Source organism: Cuculus canorus, chromosome 8 (genome assembly GCF_017976375.1).
Source record: "Cuculus canorus isolate bCucCan1 chromosome 8, bCucCan1.pri, whole genome shotgun sequence".
NCBI lineage: Eukaryota > Metazoa > Chordata > Aves > Cuculiformes > Cuculidae > Cuculus > Cuculus canorus.
Genome location: NC_071408.1, coordinates 26,425,462 through 26,444,834, shown reverse-complemented (window position 1 = coordinate 26,444,834; position 19,373 = coordinate 26,425,462). Strand labels below are relative to the sequence as shown.

General features: G+C 55.6%; 1 protein-coding gene across 1 annotated transcript in view; it reads right to left on the bottom strand.

Annotated features, from left to right (window-relative positions):
* Positions 1-19,373, bottom strand: part of PIK3R3 (phosphoinositide-3-kinase regulatory subunit 3) — an 83,800-nt gene that overhangs the window by 47,172 nt on the left and 17,255 nt on the right. Inside the window, exons 6-7 of the mRNA XM_054073118.1 lie at positions 18,155-18,356; positions 17,702-17,787 (exon numbers count right to left, since the gene is read on the bottom strand). Of these exons, the coding sequence (XP_053929093.1) occupies positions 17,702-17,787; positions 18,155-18,356 (288 nt within the window). The remainder of the gene's footprint in view (positions 1-17,701; positions 17,788-18,154; positions 18,357-19,373) is intronic.

Sequence of the window (19,373 nt, the reverse complement as noted above, 5' to 3'; positions counted from 1 at the left end):
TGCTGGATGGAGGGAGACCCTGCCAAGGGTGTCCAAGGGAACTCACCGTCCCCTCCTGCGTAGTCGTGCTGGGAAGGAAATTTCTGATACTGCCGGCTTCGCAGAAGTCAGGATAGCTTTCAGCCCTGGCTCTGCTGTCTTGCCTCATGCTTCCTTCCTGGCTCAGCCTGCAAACCTGGCACTCAGGACTTAAAGCTGACAGTGTGGGGTGAGAGCAAAGATGGGCAGCTCTTTGGGCTGGGTCCTGTGGAGCAGAGCCAGGCTCCTGCCAATGCTGGCGGCCGCTCCAGCCTTTCTCCTGGCCCCTCTCCTAGACGAGCTCTCTTTGCTGGTGGATTGAACCAGTGGGCTGCGTGCTGCCCCAAAGACGCTTGTGCTGGCAGCGCTGCCAGAGCCGCGTGCTGCCCAACGCCTGCAGCTCAGTGACGTCAACCCATGCCACACTGTGCCCCTGTCCAAAACCTCCCACCAAAATCCAGTGACAGGACACTCAAGCCCCAGCAGCTGTGCAGGGTCACTCTGCCATTGGGTACTGGAGGGGATGTGCCAAGATTTTGTCTCTCTCCTCCTGGGCATGGAGGCAAAGCATCCCTCAAGGGAATACTCATAAAGGGATGGATCCTGCTGGCATGGAGCCATGGTGCCAGCACCTGCCAGTGGGCATTGGTGTCCTGGGTTCTGAGGACTGATAGGCCTGATCCAGCGCAGGTGTCGGAGGATGTGGCCGGTTCTGTGTTAAGGATGGGGGCCTTGGGGTTCAGGGGAGCCCGGGGACTTCAGCAATGGGGGTTGGGAGCCAGCATCCCATCTCACCTGCCCCAGCCCCCCTGCGCCAGTTCTGTATGTTTTCTGTCTGTCCAAGAAATCCATCTGAAAGTAAGAGGGGCTGCATCTGCCAGACACCTCTTTCAAAGCTCTCTCTTCTGCTCTGTGTTTAAGCAGCAGTGATTTTTGCTTGGGAATGTCCAAATTTTTGCTCTGCACGGGCTCTAATTTTGAAGTCACCAGCACCAAGCTCACAGGACTGAGGGGTTCCTGGTGCCTCCCCTCTCCTGCCTCTCATCCCTGCAGGACCAGCTTGCCAGAAAAAAATGAGTGTGGGGATAAAACCTCCAGCACAAACCTGGTGTGCCCGGGGGTGGGGGGTGCTGGCCCTGGCCCCCCAGCCCCCCAGCACCAGCTCGGGCTTAACTCTCTCCTCTGCAGGAAGAGTTCAAGCCATCCAGTTAAATCGGGGAAGGAGTTAGCAAATCTTTGTGGCAGGCAGATTAAAGGCAGAGGTAAATGTTCCTGCTAAGTGTAATCTGGCTGGTTAAAAGCTCAGCTCAGCCTCTATCCCAGCATCGTCCTTGCTTCTTATAAGTATAGGAGACACTTCTGCAAATGGGGATTTTTCCTTTTGCCTATGTAGAGGCAGAAGAGATTGAGGAGAACCTGTCACCCTCCCCCTCATTCATTCCCCAAGGTGTCATTAGGATTTATTACCACCTCCCCTTGCCCCCTTCTCTCTGGGATGTGTTTTGCACTGGCAGCCTCTGATCCTGCGAGTGCAGCAGAAGTGGGATTACAGCTCACGGAGTTTGGGGTCAGGGCAGGTAAAGGCAGCAGAAGCTCCTGGTGCTGGGGAAATGAAGCTGAGAGCAGAGCCAGGGCCCTCTGTCATCCTGCAAACTGGAGCCCCCTCCACTTCCACATCCTGGGGAGGCCCCCTGGATGGGATGGGGCAGGTTTTGGGGGGGATGGCTGGGAGGCTTCACTGCTAAGCATACAGGAACTCCAAGTAGAAATACAAATAAAATATAACTATATAAAAATAGGTAACAGTAATCTGGTCATGTCTTCAAACACTTATTCCTGAGCTGGTGGCGCTGAGATGGGCACAGGAGGGTGGCAGCTCTGCCTGTGACTCTTCCTGCCCTGACCATCCCACCCCATGGCAGGAGCATCCCTGGGGCCCTGTCCCCTGCAGCTGACAGAAGGTTCCTTGGGCAAGGCTAACCAGCACCTGTGTGCTGGCCCCTGGAGCTTGTGGGTGACCTGGAGAGGGTCCCTTGTCCCCATGGCGCAGGTGACCTCTGTCTGGGGATAACGGCCCAAGTGGAGGGCTCTCACAGGGAGCATGAGGCAGGGATCAGGGGCTTACCAGGGATTAAGGTATTTTTCGTGCATTCCAACTAGTCATCACGAACCCAGAGCTGTCTAGGAACAGGTGCCCTGGGGACAGGGGAGAAAGGAGGTAGGAGCTAAGGGCACCCTGGTCCCCATCCCCAGGATTTGCAGGGAGCAGAAGATGCTTGGAGAGGCTTGGAAGCCCCTGAAGCCCCAGGGACTGCTCACAGGTGTCAGTTTGGGGAGAGACGAGCATGTGCTCCCACCCTGGTGAGATGTGTATTGTGCAGAGAAGAGGTTGAGGGGCTGAGGGGGGACAGCAGCCAGCCCCGTGCAGGTGGCAGGCACTGTGCCCTCTCTGAGGCCAGGACAGAGTGGTCCACCCCAGGAGGTATGAGGGCTGGGTGGCTCCAGGAGCTTGTTAACCTTAATCCTCCCTTGGAGTAATGCTCAGGAGAGCTGGGGACAGCAGTTAAACCCACAGAAGTGAGTCCTCGTGTTGAGCGTGGCACTGCAGTGGGGTCGGGGGGGACGGAGGGCAGAGGTTAAGGGCAAGGAGAGCTGCGAACAGTCCCATGGCCTAATCTGACACGCAGACTTGGAAGTTATAGGCATGTTATTGGGCTCTGTCTTCCCTCCCTGTAAAGGGGTGGTCAGTGTGACGGGCAGCTCCATGTTGGGATCACATCCGGCAGCGCTGCCTGGCTCTGGGAGGCTGCTGCTGGGTCTGGCTCTGCAGGACTACCGCAGGCTGAACCCAGGCTGCGTCAGAGCAGCTTGGAGGTGCCAACTCAAGGTGGAAAACATCTGCTTTTGGATGGATGCTTGGGATAAAGACTGTGGGATGAAAACTTGGGCAGAGATGGTTTCCCCGAGACTGAGCTTTCAGTCTGGCTCAGAGGAGCAGCGTGAGGATGCCCAGGGGTGCTCAGACAGCCCACGCTCCTACCTATGCGGATTCCAGGTTGCTGCGCTGCAGCGAAGGACCCCCTGGCTCATGCCATTAGTGAGCCACTTCCCTCTGCAGCCACTAGCCATGCTGAGGGGCTTGCAAGCCCACACAGGACAGACCAGACCAGCTGGCATCCCTGCAGATGAGGCCACCCTTCCTCAGAGCATCCTTAGATTTAGCTCCCCACCAAAGCAGAGACAGGTACCGAGAGCCCATGCAAGCCCCATCCCAATCTTTCTGGGACCCCATGCCAAACCCCCAGCTCCAGCTGAGTGGCAAATGCCATGTGGATGTCCCCATCCCTTGGCAGTGCAGGTGTCCCTCCTGCCATTCCCTGCTCTGAGCTGTTTCACCGGACAGTTTGCTGTGGCGTGAAAGTGCTGCTGAGTTACACCAGCATCTTCTGGACCCCTAAGCATTCATCCCACCTCCTTCACCCCTCTGTGGGCTTGGCCCTTTGTAAGAACCTATCACTCTGTGCCTAATCCAGCCCATTGGTCTATACTGTGGGGCTGGCACCACTCAAACCTGTATCTGTCCCAGGGAGATGCCACAGGCCATTGTCACTGGTTCCAACACGGTCAGTGTCACCTTGGGTGCCTCTGCGGTGGGGTGGGGGCCTCACAGGGGCTGTGGATGCCATGTGCCTGTGCCCTGAGGCAGCGAGGATGGGATGTGCTGTCCTAAGTGGCGTCTTAACTAGATCTGATCAAGCCTTGCAAAGCCACAGCGCCTTCAATTCCCTTAGCACTCCAAATCTGCTACTGTTCATCTAAGAGGATTATTTTAAATACCCCATGATGGACTGCTCCTTTGTAATATAATTGTATTGGGTTTGCGTGGCAAGGTTTTGGTATAGGGGGGGCTATAGGGGTGGCTTCTGTAAGAAGCTGCTAGAAGCTTCCTCTATGCCCAACAGAGCCAGTGCCAGCCGGCTCCAAGACGGACCTGCTGCTAGTCGAGGCCAAGCCAATCAGTGATGTTGATGGAGCCTCTGGGATAACTGATTTAAGAAGAGGGGAAAAAATAACGCTACAGAATTGCAGCCGGAGAGAGGAGTGAGTACATGTGAGAGCAACTCTGTAGACACCAAGGTCAGTGGAGAAGGATGGGGAGGATGTGCTCCGGGAACCAGAGCAGAGATTCCCCTGCAGCCCACGGTGAAGACCGTGGTGAGGCAGGCTGTCCTTCTGCAGCCCGGGGAGGACCCCACGTTGGAACAGGTGGATGCACCCAAAGAAGGCTATGGGAAGCCTGTGCTGGAGCAGGCTCCTGGCAGGACCTGTGGTCCCAGAGAGAGGAGCACACGCTGGAGCAGGTTTGCTGGCAGGGCTTGTGACCTCATGGGGGATCCACGTTGGAGTAGTCTGTTCCTGAAGGACTGTGCCCTGTGGAAGGGACCCAAGCTGGAGTAGTTTGTGAAGAATTGCAGCCCGTGGGAAGGACTCACAACGGAGAAGTTTGTGGAGGATGGTCTCCCATGGGAGGGTCCCCACACTGGAGCAGGGGGAGAGTGTGTCGAGTCCTTCCCCTGAGGAGGAAGGAGCAGCAGGAACGTGTGATGAATTGACTGCAATCTCTGTTCCCCATCCCCCTGTGCCACTGTGGGGGGAGGAAAATTGGGAGTGAAGTTAAGCCTGGGAAGAAGGGAGAGGTTTGGGGAAGATGTTGTTTAAATTTGGTTTTATTTCTCATTACCCTACTCTGATTTGCTTGGTAATAAATTAAATTATTTCTTTCCCCAAGTTGAGTCTATTTTGCCTGTGTTAGTAATTGCTGAGTGATCTCTCTGTCCTTATCTTGACTCACAAGCCTTTGCTTATATCTTCTCTCCCCTATTCAGCTGAGGAGAGGGAGTGATGGAGCTGCTTTGGTGGGCACCTGCACTCCAGCCAGGGTCAACCCACTACAGTAATCCAGGCTTGTGTGTCCCATTCTCCTCCTAGTTGTTGTGCTTTAGCAGCTGTGACAGCCAGAAACCTCCCCAGCTCCCCCTGTTCTTTAGGAAATATCCCTCTCACCAGGTGCTTCCCCAAATCCTGCTGTGCCCTGTGTGGCCAGATCCCAGGGATGCTCCCGCTGCCTCTGACACAATCTCAGTGGCCAGGCTTTCACGTCTTGGGGTGAGCAGTGGCTGAGGAATGTGCTGCCCTGGATCTCCTTCATCTGCACCCAGAGCCGAGCACCTGCTGCCCCCGTGGGGCACTGGCATTGCCCCTACCTGTACCTCGGGGCCAGATCCTGCCTCGGCTGCTTTCACCCAGAGAAGGGCCATGCAGAGGAGCCCTTTTGGGTGGTTTCTGCCAGTTTTCGGGCCTCTTGCTCGAGCTGGCTGGCTCTGACATCTCAACCCTGCTATGGAGTCAGCTGAACAAAAAAGCATCCTCCCTTCTGCTCCCACTGGAGAGGGGGGTTTGGGGAGGGGGTGGGATGGGGGAGCAGCACGGAGCCCACCCAGCCCCGCTCTGGGCAACGGCAAAGAAGCTGCCGCTTTTCCAAGTGCTTCCTCTGGGGCTTGTCTGATTAATGAGGGCTTGTTATTTCCAAACTGTTTGAAATCGTGTTTATTTTATCTGCTGCCGGATTCCTCTGACTCAGGGCTCATCGTTAACTGCCAAAGATGAGTGACAGATCCCACTAATTACAGCTAATGATGGCCTTAAAGGATCTCTGCGCACGCCCGTGTGTTTGTGTGCACACATGCCAAGGGCCATTTATAATTTAAAGAGGGGAGAGTCGTTAGCATAAACCATGCCCGGATTAATTGCAGAGAGTGGCCTCTCCAGGGAGAATGCTTACCGAGAGTTTGTGGTTTCAAGTGCTGGATGCTCAGGACGGTGCAGGCTGCCTGGGCAGCGGCCGTGTGGCCCTGAACAAGGTGTCAGCCACGGAGACGCCAAATCAAAGCCATCATGTAAAAACCATTTGGCACAGAGCCACTGAGCAGCCTTTGGGGACCAAGCATCCCCGGCACAGGGATGACTGGCCATGCAGGGCCATGGGAGCTGGCATTCATCCCCTGGCAGAGCTCTGCAGGGTGTTTTTCAGCTGGGAGGATCGCCATGTCCAAGAGACCCAGTTCTCCAGCTTCTGTGGTCAGGGAGTGGGAGCACCATGAGACAATTTGTGAGGCCTCCCTGCAGACAAAGGAGCTGCAGGAGCAGAGCCCCCGTACCGAAAACTGGAGACCTCACCTGGGGGGCTGAGACTAGCAGTGCCCCCACCCTGGGGAGAAATTGCCTCTCTTAGGCTTTGGACAATCCAGCCCTGGCATTCACTTCTTTGCTTTTACTTTTCTTCCCTGGAGGGAAAGAGGGAGGATGGAGAAGACAAGGCTTTCCCTGCCTCTGGGATAGAGGATGCTGTATGAGAAACAGCAGCTGCAGGAGATCATGGCCACCACCCCAGTGAGGGGATGGGCAGGGTGGCAGCTTGGGCAGAGCGAGCACGTCCTGTGGAAGGGCTGACCGGGGCACTTCCATGGATGGCACAGTGGGATTTAGAATCATAGAATCATTTATGTTGGGAAAGACCTTTAAGATCAGTGAGTCTAACTGTAAATTTTGCACTGGCAAGTCCACCACTGAACTACATGCCCAAGACCTTCCCTAAACCAGCTGTCTACTTGCCCGGGCTGACTTTCCTCCACCGTTGCAAAACAGGCACATGGGAACAGACCTGCATGTCCCCCAGCTCCAACACTTTGCCCTTCCCCTCCTTGGAGGTCCAAGAGATGTCCTCACCCCCCTCCCCACCCTGCTGATGTGGGCTGTGAGAGAGGCATCCAGCAGGAAACCAAAAGCTGTTCCAGATGGCAAAAGGCTCAGCAGAGCAGTACAACTGCTCCCGAGTCCTTATCTTTCTGCAAACCAAATCCACCCTTCTTGGGAAAAAGTAACTCAAGCTCCTTGATCTTTGTTGGAGCTGGTGAGTGAGAATAGTGAAGCGCCAGTGCCAGCTCCCCAGAGAGTGGAAGCACCATCCTGAAAAGTGCTTCTATATTGGTCTCTGCATGCCATGAGAAGGTCTAAATTGGAAGTGATAGCAGCAGCAAGCGTTGGGATGCTGAGATGGACTCTGGGGCCAGTGCCAAGGGATTTCAGAGGCTGGATGTGCTCGACGTGGAGGGATGCCTGCCAGTGCAGGACACTGCGCTTCTAATCCCACTAAAAGCTGGGAGGAAACAACTTGGATGAGAGCTTTCAGCTTGCTCGCTGAAAAGACCAGATTCAGGTCAAGCTTGATGGCTCATGAATTTGTCTTGGATCTTTTGAACTGTTCTGGACCTTGAAACACTCAGGTTTCTCTTTCTGAAGCACTCCAGATGTTTCAATTTAAAGCTTTTGCAGAAACAGCTGTCAGAGGCTGTAGAGCAGAACTCCCCTCAGAAACATGCAGCAACCCCACAGTTACGACCTTTCCTGTAAGGGCCCAGCTTGGGCTGTTTGCATTACCAACCCCTCCTCTGGTTCAGTCCAACTGAGTTTATTCCCAGCACTTCTTCATATCAAAGAAATCAGCAAGCGGTGAGTGACTGGTTGTTCACAGAGGGAAGCGGATGGCAGACATTGCTATTTGGCTGCTGATTCAAAAAACCCCAACAAAGTTGGGATGTTCTGCGCTGCCTCAAAATATGATGTTGCTGGCACTTCAGTCGAATGGTCTAATTGCAACCCTATGTCTCCAGGGGACAATGCGGTGCCAGGCTGCTCAGTAAGATGCCAGCGTCTGTGGGTACCCCATCTCGTTCACCATCCACACCCCACCCCAAATGCCAAAAGTATCCAAAAGATGGAAAAATCTGCTCCGTGACCCCAAACCACAGCCACGAGCTCCCAGAGAGTCTGTGCGGTCCCCAAGCCCTAGCCATGGGGCAGTAACTGTTTCAGCTGAAGAAAAGGATGAATGGAGATGAACTGGGCAGACACAGCTTTGTTGGGAGAAGTGGAAAGTCACCAAACCTCCCAACCTTGTGTGTACTACTGCCGGAAACTGAGCGCACCAAACCTCTGCTTTGGGCCTCTGCTTATATCTGGCACCAGGCAGCATGGGGGCAGGAGCAGGTCTAGGCTCAGCTCAGCCCCTGGCCCTGCAGAACAAGTGGGATGTGGATGGAGGCAGTGGTCCTTGCCTTATCTGGCAAACCTCTGGGATTAGCTGTGCAGCTTTGTATCAGCTCTAGTGGTCCTGCCTTCAGAAGCCAGGTAGGAACAGATACACACAGATAAGACAACCCGAACCCTTTGGGACAGTGAGCCAACTTTGTTAACCCCCATGCACCCAGGCACTAATGAAGAGACTATCATTCCCTGCTCCTCCTTGGCAGTTCATGTGCACCCGTCAATCTCGGCTTATATGAGGACAAAACCTGACGCTTGCATGGGTGGCCCTGCTCTCCTGGTGCTGCTCTCACATCTCACAGTTCTCTTGTCCCCCTGGGGACACTGCTGGTGCAGGGACTCTGCTGGTAGAGGGTAACACAATCTACGTAGGAGCAGCGCTGGTACAGGTGTCCACAGCCAGTGTGGGGACCCATGGCCAGTACAGAGAGCGATGGATAGTACGTGGACACACAGCCAGGATGGAAACTGCAGACAGCATAGAACTGTTGAACCACTATGTGGAAGAACGGCTCGGTGAATGAGGGCATGATTTAATAGCAGTGAACAATCCAGGGTTTGCTGTCTGTAGCTAGGCCTGACCTTGAGATAAGATAAAAGGGAGCAGAATACAAGAATGTGGAACCCAGCACGGGAAAGTCCCGAAGAGTTGTGATGAGAACTTTGTATCTGCTCCTTTCGCTTGCTCAAGAGCGTCTGGCCAGTTGTGTGACAGCACAAGGCGTGTGAACAGTGGGACATAACCAATTAGGATTTGTTTTGTTAGCGCGTGCATTGTTAGGATAAGTATATAAGAAGTGTAAGGTGTATGAATAAATGAGAACGATCATACTCATATTGAGACTCCATCATTACTCCGGGTCTGCCTCCCACTCCGACACCACTAGATTGGAAAAGACCCTTGAGATAATCAAGCCCAACCATACCTGTCTACTACTAAACCATTTCCCCGAGCACTTTATCCACCTGTCTTTTAAACACTTGCAGGGATGGGGACTCAACTACCTCCCTGGGCAGCCGTTCCAGTGCCTGAGAACCCTTTTGGGGAAGAAATGTTTCCTAATGTCCAATCTGAACCTTCCCTGGTGCAACTTGAGGCCATTCACTCTCATCCTATCACTTGGTAGAAGAGACCAGCACGCACCTTGCTACAACCTCATTTTAGGTAGTTGTAGACAGTGATAAGGTCTCCCCTTGGCCTCCTTTTCTAGAGACTAAACAACCCCAGTTCCCTCAGCATGGGCACATGCAGCCAGAGTGGGTTCCCAGGTGGTACAGGGACGTGCAGCCAGGATGGGGAACCCACCAGTCAGGGACAGAACTCAAGGGATGGAGATCCATGGACAGCATGGAGGCATGCAGCCAGCATGGGGACACATGCAGGGGGACCCTGTAGAGTCCTGGGGTGCAGTGATGCTGGAGGGCAGAGCACGACCAGCAGCATCACCCACCCCTTTGATTCCCCATCCGTATCTCTCTTCCTGCTCTCCGGCTCTCTGTCTGCATTGGGCAGGAAGGTCCAGCACTGCACGGGTGTATGGAGGTTGAAGAAGCCGTGCCAGCTCCCTGCCCACATCCTCATTGCTGGCAGGCCACGGGCTGTTTGAGGATGGGTGCAGCGCGGCACTCCCCATCCCGTTAGCTCCAGCATGAAAGCGCCCGCCGCAGTAGCAGCCGGGTCTGGCTGCGACCTCCATTTCCAGGTAAACAGATGAGGCAAGCGGCTTGCCTTCCCTCCCTGCCCAGCAAACCCGGCTGCACAGACCTGCAATTCAGCCCCACCACCTCGCACAAGCCCCCAGTGTTTGGGAGAGGGCTTGTACTCCCCGGGGGGACACACCATGGCCAGGCAGTTGACACCCCGCCAGGTTGGAGTGGGGCCAGCGGACGCAGAAAGAGCTGCTGTGTTTGGGCTCTCTCCCACCGTGCCAGGGGTGGGAAGCAAAAAGGGCCCCTTGTGTGCGAGGGACCCGGGGGCTGTCCCCACAGCTCAGCCACATCCAAGGTCCTGCGAGGCCGTGGCGGTGGTCACCGGTGGGTCTGTGGGGTGGTGGGAGCCCAAAGGGATGAGGCGTTCAGATGCGGCAGGAGGGGGAGCCCAGCCAGCACGCTGCAGTGCGTGGTGCTCGCTGACACTGCTGCTGTCCCATGGCCACTCGGGAGATTTGCAACTCCAAGAGACAAAAGCAGTGGAGGGGTTTGACCAGGGAAACATTCAAGAGATGGTGGACACAGGAGAAGGAGGTGGCTTTCTCTGGACATTGCTCTGCAAGCATCCTCCCTGGCCAGTGGGAAGGGTGGACACACTACTGGTGCATTCACCCTGTGGTCCCACAAGGTGTCTGCCGGCACAGATGGCAGGTCATCCACTGGAAGTATTCCTGTGGCACTTCACAAGACCAAGTCAGGCATTTGCAAGGATGAGAGGGGAGGGTGGTGGATCCCAGCCTGCCCAAGCTCTTGTCCCCCTCCAGGCTTTTCTTGGCACTGTTGGGCAATCTGTCCTGCAGCATGGCCTGGGGCGTTTCTGGCCAGGACAGGGCTCAGAAGGCTGCCCGTCTCTCTGGGGATCCTGACACCAAGCTGAACACATCTCCACCTCAGCCACAAACATCCCCACAGGGCCAGGCTGAAGGAGAGAGGGGGAAGCAGGAGGCAGAGCCGTGATGGTCCAGCATCCCAGCTGTTCTTCCTGCTGCTCTCCGTCATCAGGGCAGCCTGATCCAGTGGGATGTGTCCCTGCCCATGGCAGGGGGGTTGGAACTAGATGATCATTAAGGTCCCTTCCAACCCAAACTATTCTATGATTCTATGATCCACAGGAGGACAACAATGCCTTTGCTAGGGACAATGTTCCCTGTTCCACGCCTGGCACCTTCTTCCCTTGCTGCTTCCCTGAGAAGGTGGCTTTCTTCCCGAAGGAGCACAGGAAAAGCGTTTCCCACCATGGCAGACAAAAAATGGATTCACAATCCAATTTTACCCTAGTGCCACTTCAGTGATTTTGATGAAGCCGCTCTGGATGAGTGCCAGTTTGAGCCAGAGGACAGCTGTCGTGGCTTCATAGACCAGGGGTTTCTTATCTGTGTCACCTTTGATTACTGTAATTGAAATCCTGCTCTGATCTGAGCTGTGCCCAAATGTTTCTGCTGCCTGTGCGGCTCTCGGCTCGAATGGCAAAATGACGTTAATAGATTTTAAAGCCAGACAAGGCCTGCGAGAGCATTTCTGCCTGACCTCCCGGATAGCAGTCGACAGTTACCGCTTACCCCGGTCCCACGCTCAGCCGCTGGCATGGCCCTGCTGTCCCCCCATGACTCATTTTCCCTCCTGGAAGCACAAATCCTGCCTTTCCCCAGAGCTGCTCACGTTGTGTGCCAGGCAGCCTGCCTCCTCCCATCCCTTCCGAGTAGAGCTGGGGTGCTCTCAAGGGAGGCAGAGTCTGGGGGTGGTGGTGGGATCACAGAGGGCTCGGTCACCCTTCAGCCCTCCTGATCCAGTATGAAATCCCTGTGGGCAGCATTGCCTTTTTCTGGCATCTCCTGACCAAAAGGGCAGTGGGGTGACACACTGCTGCCCGTCTGCTGCCAGACAGGCTGCAGGGGACTGAAATGCCACCACGCAGGAGAGGATGCTCCTGGCTTTGGTGCCAAGCAGGAAAACTGGCTGTTGCTGGCAGCGCGACCAGCGCTTTGTCACTCTCCCTGTCTACTTTTGTGAAGCCGGAGTCACTGCAGCAGGAAGAGTGACTCCCGCCCAGACAGCGTCTGAGGGCAGGAGCTGAGAGGACACGTGCACTGGCATGCACGCTTCTGCAGTTTGGCTCAATGAGCAGCTGGCATGAGGAGTGAGCCAGCCTGCTTGGGCTGTGACAGCGATGCCAGTGTCCACGATGGGGAGGGTTTGCTTGGCCAGCCTGGCCTCCAAGAGCCGCCCTCTGGAGCAGGCAGAGGTGTCCCAGGTGCAAAACCCCATCCAGAGAGCCCTGCAAACCCTGTGGGCCAAACCCTGGCTGTGCCAAACAACCTCCTTGAACCCCCAGAGTTTCTGCGCCGGCAGCTTTCACGGACGTACAGCCCGGCCGGCACGTGCTGGCTTGCACCAACAAGGATCTGACAGAGCCATCCCAAAACTTCACGTACCAGCAAAAAGAAAGGAAGGCAGCCCGGATGGCAAGGCAGCCCCGCACCCCACCGCCAGCACACACAGAGGCTCCCTCCGAATCCTGACCGGCCGAACTGCAGCGTTTCCTCTCCGGCAGTGAAACCTCTGACGGGTCATGGGCTGGCGACACACACAATGCTTGGGGTTATCCAGCCCGTTATCAGCTCCAGCCATGTGATGTGGGGAGGAAAAGGGTTTCAATCTCAGCTGAGCTGTGCTTCCGTCAGGAGCCGTTCCCCCGTCACAAAGGAAGGTTGGACCATGCCATGCATTTGACACCGAGATCAGTGCAGAAGGGCTGTGGCTGCCATGAGGAGAGGGATGGCAGGACTGTCACCCTGTATCCCTACGGCATTGCCAGGCTTCCCTTCTCATGCCAGAGAAGCTGTTGCACTCGGAAGCAGATTGCAGTTGCTCCTGCCTCAGCTTTGCTTGGCGGCACTGTGCATGTCCACCTGCAGAACTTGGGGATGGGAACGGGCCAGAGTTGGTGCCCCTCAGGAAAGGGGCAGCTACCAGGGTGTGTGGTGGACATCTGGGCTGGCTGAGACATCCCTTGCTGGCTGGTGCTGCTCCCCATCCCAGGGAGGCATCCTGGTATGCCTGTCTGTGCAGTACAAGCAACCTCCCTCTCCCAGGAGGGGAAACTGAGGCACAAGGAGATACAAAGCGAGGCCTTCCACCCCCTTGTCTCTAGGCTGCCATGGATCATCCTTCCAAAGGCTGCTCCAGCTGCTTGAAGCTGACTTGAGGAAGGTGGCTGTGACACAGGGTCAATCCTAGTTCCAAAGTCACAACGTAGGGGCACACACTGCTCCTCCAAACTCCCCCAGCGGTGAGCACGGGGCAGGCGGGAGAGCCTGCAGAGGCACCAGCAAAGGCTGGGCTTGCCATGATCACCTCCCACTCCATGATTAATTGAACACAGGCTAAAGTTAGCTGCGGAGGCAGCACCCCTGAGGTCTCCCAGCAGCATCCCACTGCCCTCCAGCTGCCTGCAAGTGGGTCAGGCAGCAGCTGCCTCCCAGCTGGGCATTCTGCGTGCTTGGGGGATCCCCATCCTCTGCTATGGGTAGGAGCATCTCTCCCTGCTCCACAGCACAGCTTCACTTCTCTGCTGATCCTATCTCAGAAGCTTTTGCCTCTCTGAATTCACCGCGCTGGGCTACATTATGGCCAGAGCAGCTGGGGAGGTGCAAGGCTGCCTTCTGGGATGGCAGGAGTGTGGATCCCTGTCATGTTCCTCCCTGTGCCTTCAGGGATCTGTTATTTTTAGCTGCTCTTGCTATCTCACATCTCTAGGTAGGCTCTGGCTCTCTTTTCTCTGCCCCCTCTTCCCGTGTTCATTTGTTTTCTCTGTATTATTTGCAGATTAGGGGAGGCAGAACCAGGTGTCTGGGAACCACTTGGCCACAGTCTCCTCTTGTTGCCCTCCACTCAGGGGGGTTTGGTTGGCCTTTTTCTTTTTTCCCCTGCCTATTTTTAACCCCCAGCAGCAGCCTCAAGGGGATGAAAAAACAAGGGGTAATGCAAACCAGAGGCACCCTGTGGCCAGCGTGTCCGGGCCAAGTGGTGGGATGTTTGTGGCCATGCCAGGATGCTCCCTCGCAGGCAGGACAATGTGTGGGGACAGTCCCCAGCATCCTGGACAGGGTCTGCACCCCCAGGCTGGCCCCTCCTGGCAAGCCCTCTGCTCCCTCCCGACCCCCTGCACATCTGAGACTGTAACCTCCGCTGTGGCACGCTGACATGTGAGCCAGGGAGAGCGAGAGGATGAGATTTTCACTTGGATCCAGAAGAAAGCAAACAGCAAAAATGTTAATTGAAAACTTAAAAGCCAGAGAGTTCTAATTTGGTTTAATGTGGCAGTCCTGCTTGATGGCAACGCTGTCACAGAGGTGCCTGTGTGGAGCACAGGTGGGGAAGTGCTCAGCATGTCACATCACAAGATGTAACGGGACGTCACCCACCACCAGCACCACCGTAGTAGTCCTGTGACTTCCATCCCTGCTGAGCACCAGGGTGTGGGGTACCGTGGTGATGGGCATCTGGGGATCAACCCCCAGGGACTGGATTTTGGAGCCGCTGGGAGAATGATTCCATGGGGAGTTGTGCCTCAGTTTCCCTACGGCACAAGGCTGCCAAACCTTGAAGATGTTTTCAAGGTGCTTGAGCTGGTGCTGGAGCCTGCTCCCCCCCTGCTGACATTGTACCACTGCCCCACTTAAAGAGGGGCATGGCTGAGGGCCCTGGTGGAGCAGAGGACGCCTGCCTCAGCAGGGTCCATCGCAACATCGGACACCCTCTGGGGTGAGGAGGGTATTCTGGCACTGCTGGTCCTGTCCCCTCAAGCCACTGCTCTGAAGGAGGAAGGGGGACACCTCTCTTTCTCGATTCTCATTCTTCTCCCCAAAAGGACCCCAAATCCTCTCATTTTCTCCAGAAACCTATGCCACATGACAGCGATGCTCCTGACCCTAGTGCTCTGTGCCTTTTCCTGCCTTCTGCCCTCAGCGTTTGGGTTTTTCTTGGTGTTGGGTTGGGTTTTTCTGTGCAGAATTCTTTGCTGCATGGTGAGTAAAGGCATCTTGCTGTCTGAGGGCTAACGGCTTGCTGGAGAGATAATAAAGCAAAAGGGAGTAAATTAAAGTGGCTATAAATAGCACCAGGAGAGGAAAGGAGATGAAGTCATCTTCCTTCAGCTGAGCTGGTATTTGCATCACTTCTTCCCTTTGCATTCCCCTGCCCCCTCACCCAGCTCGGTAAGTGGTGTCCCCTGGGTTCTGGGGTCCTGCTGCAGGCTATGTGCGCCCCCCTTGGGTCCCCACAGGACCCGGGAATGTCCCCATGTCTCTGGCGCATCTGTCCTGTACTAGAACCTTGTTGGAGAGCACAGCAAGGTGGCCTAGATGTGGCTGCTTGGCCCCAGAGGCTCAGTCCCAGCTTTGCCACCAACCCATGGCATTGCCCCATGCAAACCAGTCCCTACAGCATGACCCCACTGCTGCATTCCCCAGCCAGTGGGAAGAGCTTTCAGGAACCATCCCAGACCCATCCCGTGCCGTTTCCCTTGGCAGCCCATCCACAGGCAGCTACAGAGACCTGCCAGGAGCAGCGCCTGAGGAAAGGGATGCAGCAAACTTAATGACAGTGAATCCACCCCGGGAAGCCCCTCCAGGAACCAGAGTTCATAATTTACATTTTTATTCTTGATGATTTCCACCTCCAAACCTTTACCATCAAGCCCCAGGACGCATTGGAGAGGAGGAACCCCAGCGCCCCAGGAGCCTCCATGGGGTTAGCATCAGATCTAACACAAAACATGGCCCTTGCTGCCAAGATGTTCACTGTCCCCACAGCCCCGAAACTCCCCCAGCTGCCCCAACCCCCCCCCCCCCAGCTACTGCTCGCACGATGTATATTTACTCCTGAGTCAGAATGAGGTCACACCGCGGTTTCCTCCGTGTCAGCTACCGATTCCTATTCCTGTGCTATGCGCACACGCCAGCCCTGTTATTGCAGGATATTTATAGCTATTTTACATGTATAATTATAAAACCACAACTCCACACATGCACAAAAATAATCACAGTGCCAGGACATGTAGGCAGCAGGGGAGTGGGGCCAGGGCACGGACCCCACCGCTAATAATAATTCTTCACACTTTATATATAGCGCCTTTCATCCTCAGCTCTCCAAAACGCTTTGCAGGCATTTAATTAAACTTCCCAACATCCTAATGTGATGACAGCCAAGTAATAATAACCTCAGCAAAGAGAGGGGAGGTGGCAGGACTTGTCCGAAGCCCCGAAGCATCACAGCCGGTGAGGCAGGGAGCCCAGGTGCCCTGCCCCACACTTGTGGGGTGCCCGTGTCAGGACGTGCCCGTAGAAGAGATTTTGACACAGAAAGGGGATAAGGATCCCAGAATTTCGTCCAACCCTTCTGCTAAGTTCCAGGTGGGGACAACCGGTGACAGCACAGGATCCAGAGAAAGCAGCAGCAACCCTGGGGACCGCTGGGCTGCAGCTGCCCAACATCTGGATCAGCGGGTGGAAAAGCCACGCAGATCTCGACAAACTCATGGGTGAGAGCTCAGGGGAGAGCAATAAATAAGATGACAGGTCTGAAAGGGCTGATTTACGAGGAATATTTAGAGTTGTAATCCTGCCTGGCCCGGACACCCCCTAGGGAAGCAGGGTGATGACAAGGACACAGATACATCACGAGGAGACAGCATTCACTGGGGCCAACACTGACGTATCTCCAAGAAGGACAGCTGGAAGCAATTGTGTCTCCTGGGGGTCTAGGCAGCTCGGTGCGGGGACACAGCTGTATCTCGGCAGCAATGTGGAGACAGGATCCCACAGGGATGGACCTCTGTGGTTCTCAAGGTCTGCCGTTTATGCTCCACTGAACATTGTCCCTCCCTGCCCCGTGCATCCCTGCCCAAATGGACTGCTTGCCTCCCATCCTTGGAGTGCTGCAGAGATCACAAGGGACATGTGCTTCAGGTTTGGACACTGATGGGACAAAAAGATGCCACCCAGCAAGAGTGACATGACAAAAGGTGGCCAGCGAAGAGCTGGGACTTCAACCACCAAAGCAGAAGTAAAAGCAAAGAGGTACTGGAGGCAAATGTAGGTATTGGTAATAACAGGGACAGAACAGCAGTCCTGGGAGGAAAAGGCTGTGTGAGGCCATTAACCTGTACAGAAAACACACGCTCCCAGCCCCTTTCTCCACTCATAGAGGGGTGGAGGACAAGTGCTCATCCCTCCTCCCCATCCTGAGGATGGCCAGCAGTGTGTTGATGAACACAGTGAGATTCTGTACATATGAAAACTAAATGCAAATCAAAAATTATAAACTTGGATTTGGTCCTGTAGCAAGCACCATCCTGGCATTTTGAGGCTGTGTTGGTAGTCTTTTCATCCCAGACTGCAGCCAGATTCCTGTTCACTGAAATAAGCTGAGCAGCAGACACTGACTGAGAGCACCCCCACATATTGAGCCCCCCCAGATGGGAGAACTGGACCCGCTCGCAGCTCACCAGGATCAAAGAGCAGCAATACAGACATTAAGCAATAGAACAGTTGCAAACCTTCCAAAGAGCTGCAAAGAAATGCCCCCAAACCAGTCTCTGTGATGAGAAAGGAGGGAGGGAAATGGGAACAGCACATCTGGCCAGGGAGTCAGCACAGCCTGGGCACCACCACAGAGACACAGCACCTTCCTGTCACTGCACAGGCCACCGAAACCTGCAGGCACCACAACCTGCTGCTATCGCCTCCCCAAATTTCACTCCTGCTGCCCACGCCCCCCCTCCCTCTGCCGTGCACCGGGCATCCCTTACCAGGGGCTGCTGGCACCTCTGCCATCTCGCCAGCCACGATGAGGGACTCGAGGATCTTTACACGGAGATCAGGGCTTGCCTCAGCACTGTAGGGAGAAGCAGGGAGAGTCCATGAGGGTGCCATGAGTCCATGAGCTCAGCCCCATTGGAGAACCCACGTCACTGGGACAGTAGCCAGCAGCCCAAATGGATCTTTTGTGGGACTGGGGTGATGCTGCATCCTGTGTGTGACATTACGCCTGCTCACTGTGGGACAGATGTGATGGCAAAGCATCACAGTTAGGATGGAGGCTCCTGGTTCTGGCCTCTCCCTCCAGAAAACCCGAGGGCTGAGCTGCTGGCAGGTCGTCATCCAGCAAAACCAGCGTAGCTGGGGGCCAGCGTGCCCGTGCCTGTCTATGGGCACCCTTCTCTCACCGCCCTCCCGCCCCATGCATGGCAGTAGCACCTCACCTGGCTGCTGCAGGGTGGAGAAGCAGCTCCCCAAAGAGCTCTGCGAGGAGCCGGGGTGAGAGGCGGCTCCTGCGGGTGCCCTGGCAAAGGCGGTGGAAGTGGCAGATGAGCTGGTGCAGGAGCAGCGCCTGGGGCTGCTGCAGGGCTGGGGGGGCCAACAGGGCTCTGGCTCGCTGGCCGCACTCCTCCAGGCCTGAGGTCTCTGCAGTGGAGAAGAAACAGGAGAAGAAAGGTCAGTCTGGGAATTCATGGCATCCCTTTACCTCTCATGGGTGCCTGGCACCTGACAGCACACATGGCTTGAGTTGTGATGGGTTTCTGCTCCCCACAGAGCCCTCAAAAACCCTGATCTCAACCTCTTTCACTAAAGCCAAAACTGCTTCTTTGCAGCCCATCCTTTCCCACAGACAGGCTGTGGGACACGCGGGTACCCCAGAGAGTGCAGGGCACACAGAGGTGATGCCCTGGGGGTCTCAGCCACACCTTGCTGGGGGCTGCCAGCCTTATTTACCTGCTCACAGCACCCCAGGTCACATTGTAGGGTGACATGAGCACATTCCTTCTCTCGGCACAGCCAGGGAGGGAGCATGGGGCAGCGCTGAGCTGCTCACCCAACAGGATCACCTGAACACCCCTCACTGCTGCTCCAGCAGAGGAGAACAGCGAGAGCAGAGCCCTGCAAAGCAGAGCCCTGCAAAGCCACGGAAAAACCAGAGCAAAGCAAAGGAAGAGAAACAACCATCAGCTGAAAGACCTACCAAATTTAAAGGCTCAGTGCTCCCCCTGCAGAAAAAGCAAGCTGGGAGGGGAAAGGCTTTTTAGGAGAAAAACCCCTACACCTGAGCTGAAAGCTACAGGCAAGGCCATAGCAAGGTCCCTGAAGCCCTCCCAGCGTGGTTCTCTCCTCCTCTGAAGATGGCTTGTTGGAGAGCACTTTACTTCCAGCAATATTTGAATTGCCTATGTGAATAAAAGCAGGCACCTAGCGGTGTTGCACATCATGGAAGCGCCACCAGGACCTTCATCACAGGTGCCCTGAGCAGCCCACAGCCCTGTGATGTTCTCAGCAGTGTCCCCTGATGTCCCCAGTGCCCTCTGACAGCCTTGGCCAGGGCTCCCCTGTCTTGTGAGCTGCGAGCTCAGCCTCCTGGAACTGCTGTCCTGCCCGAGGCGCGGGAAACAGCCGATCTCCAGCCACCCTCCATCCCCGCCTCGGCCT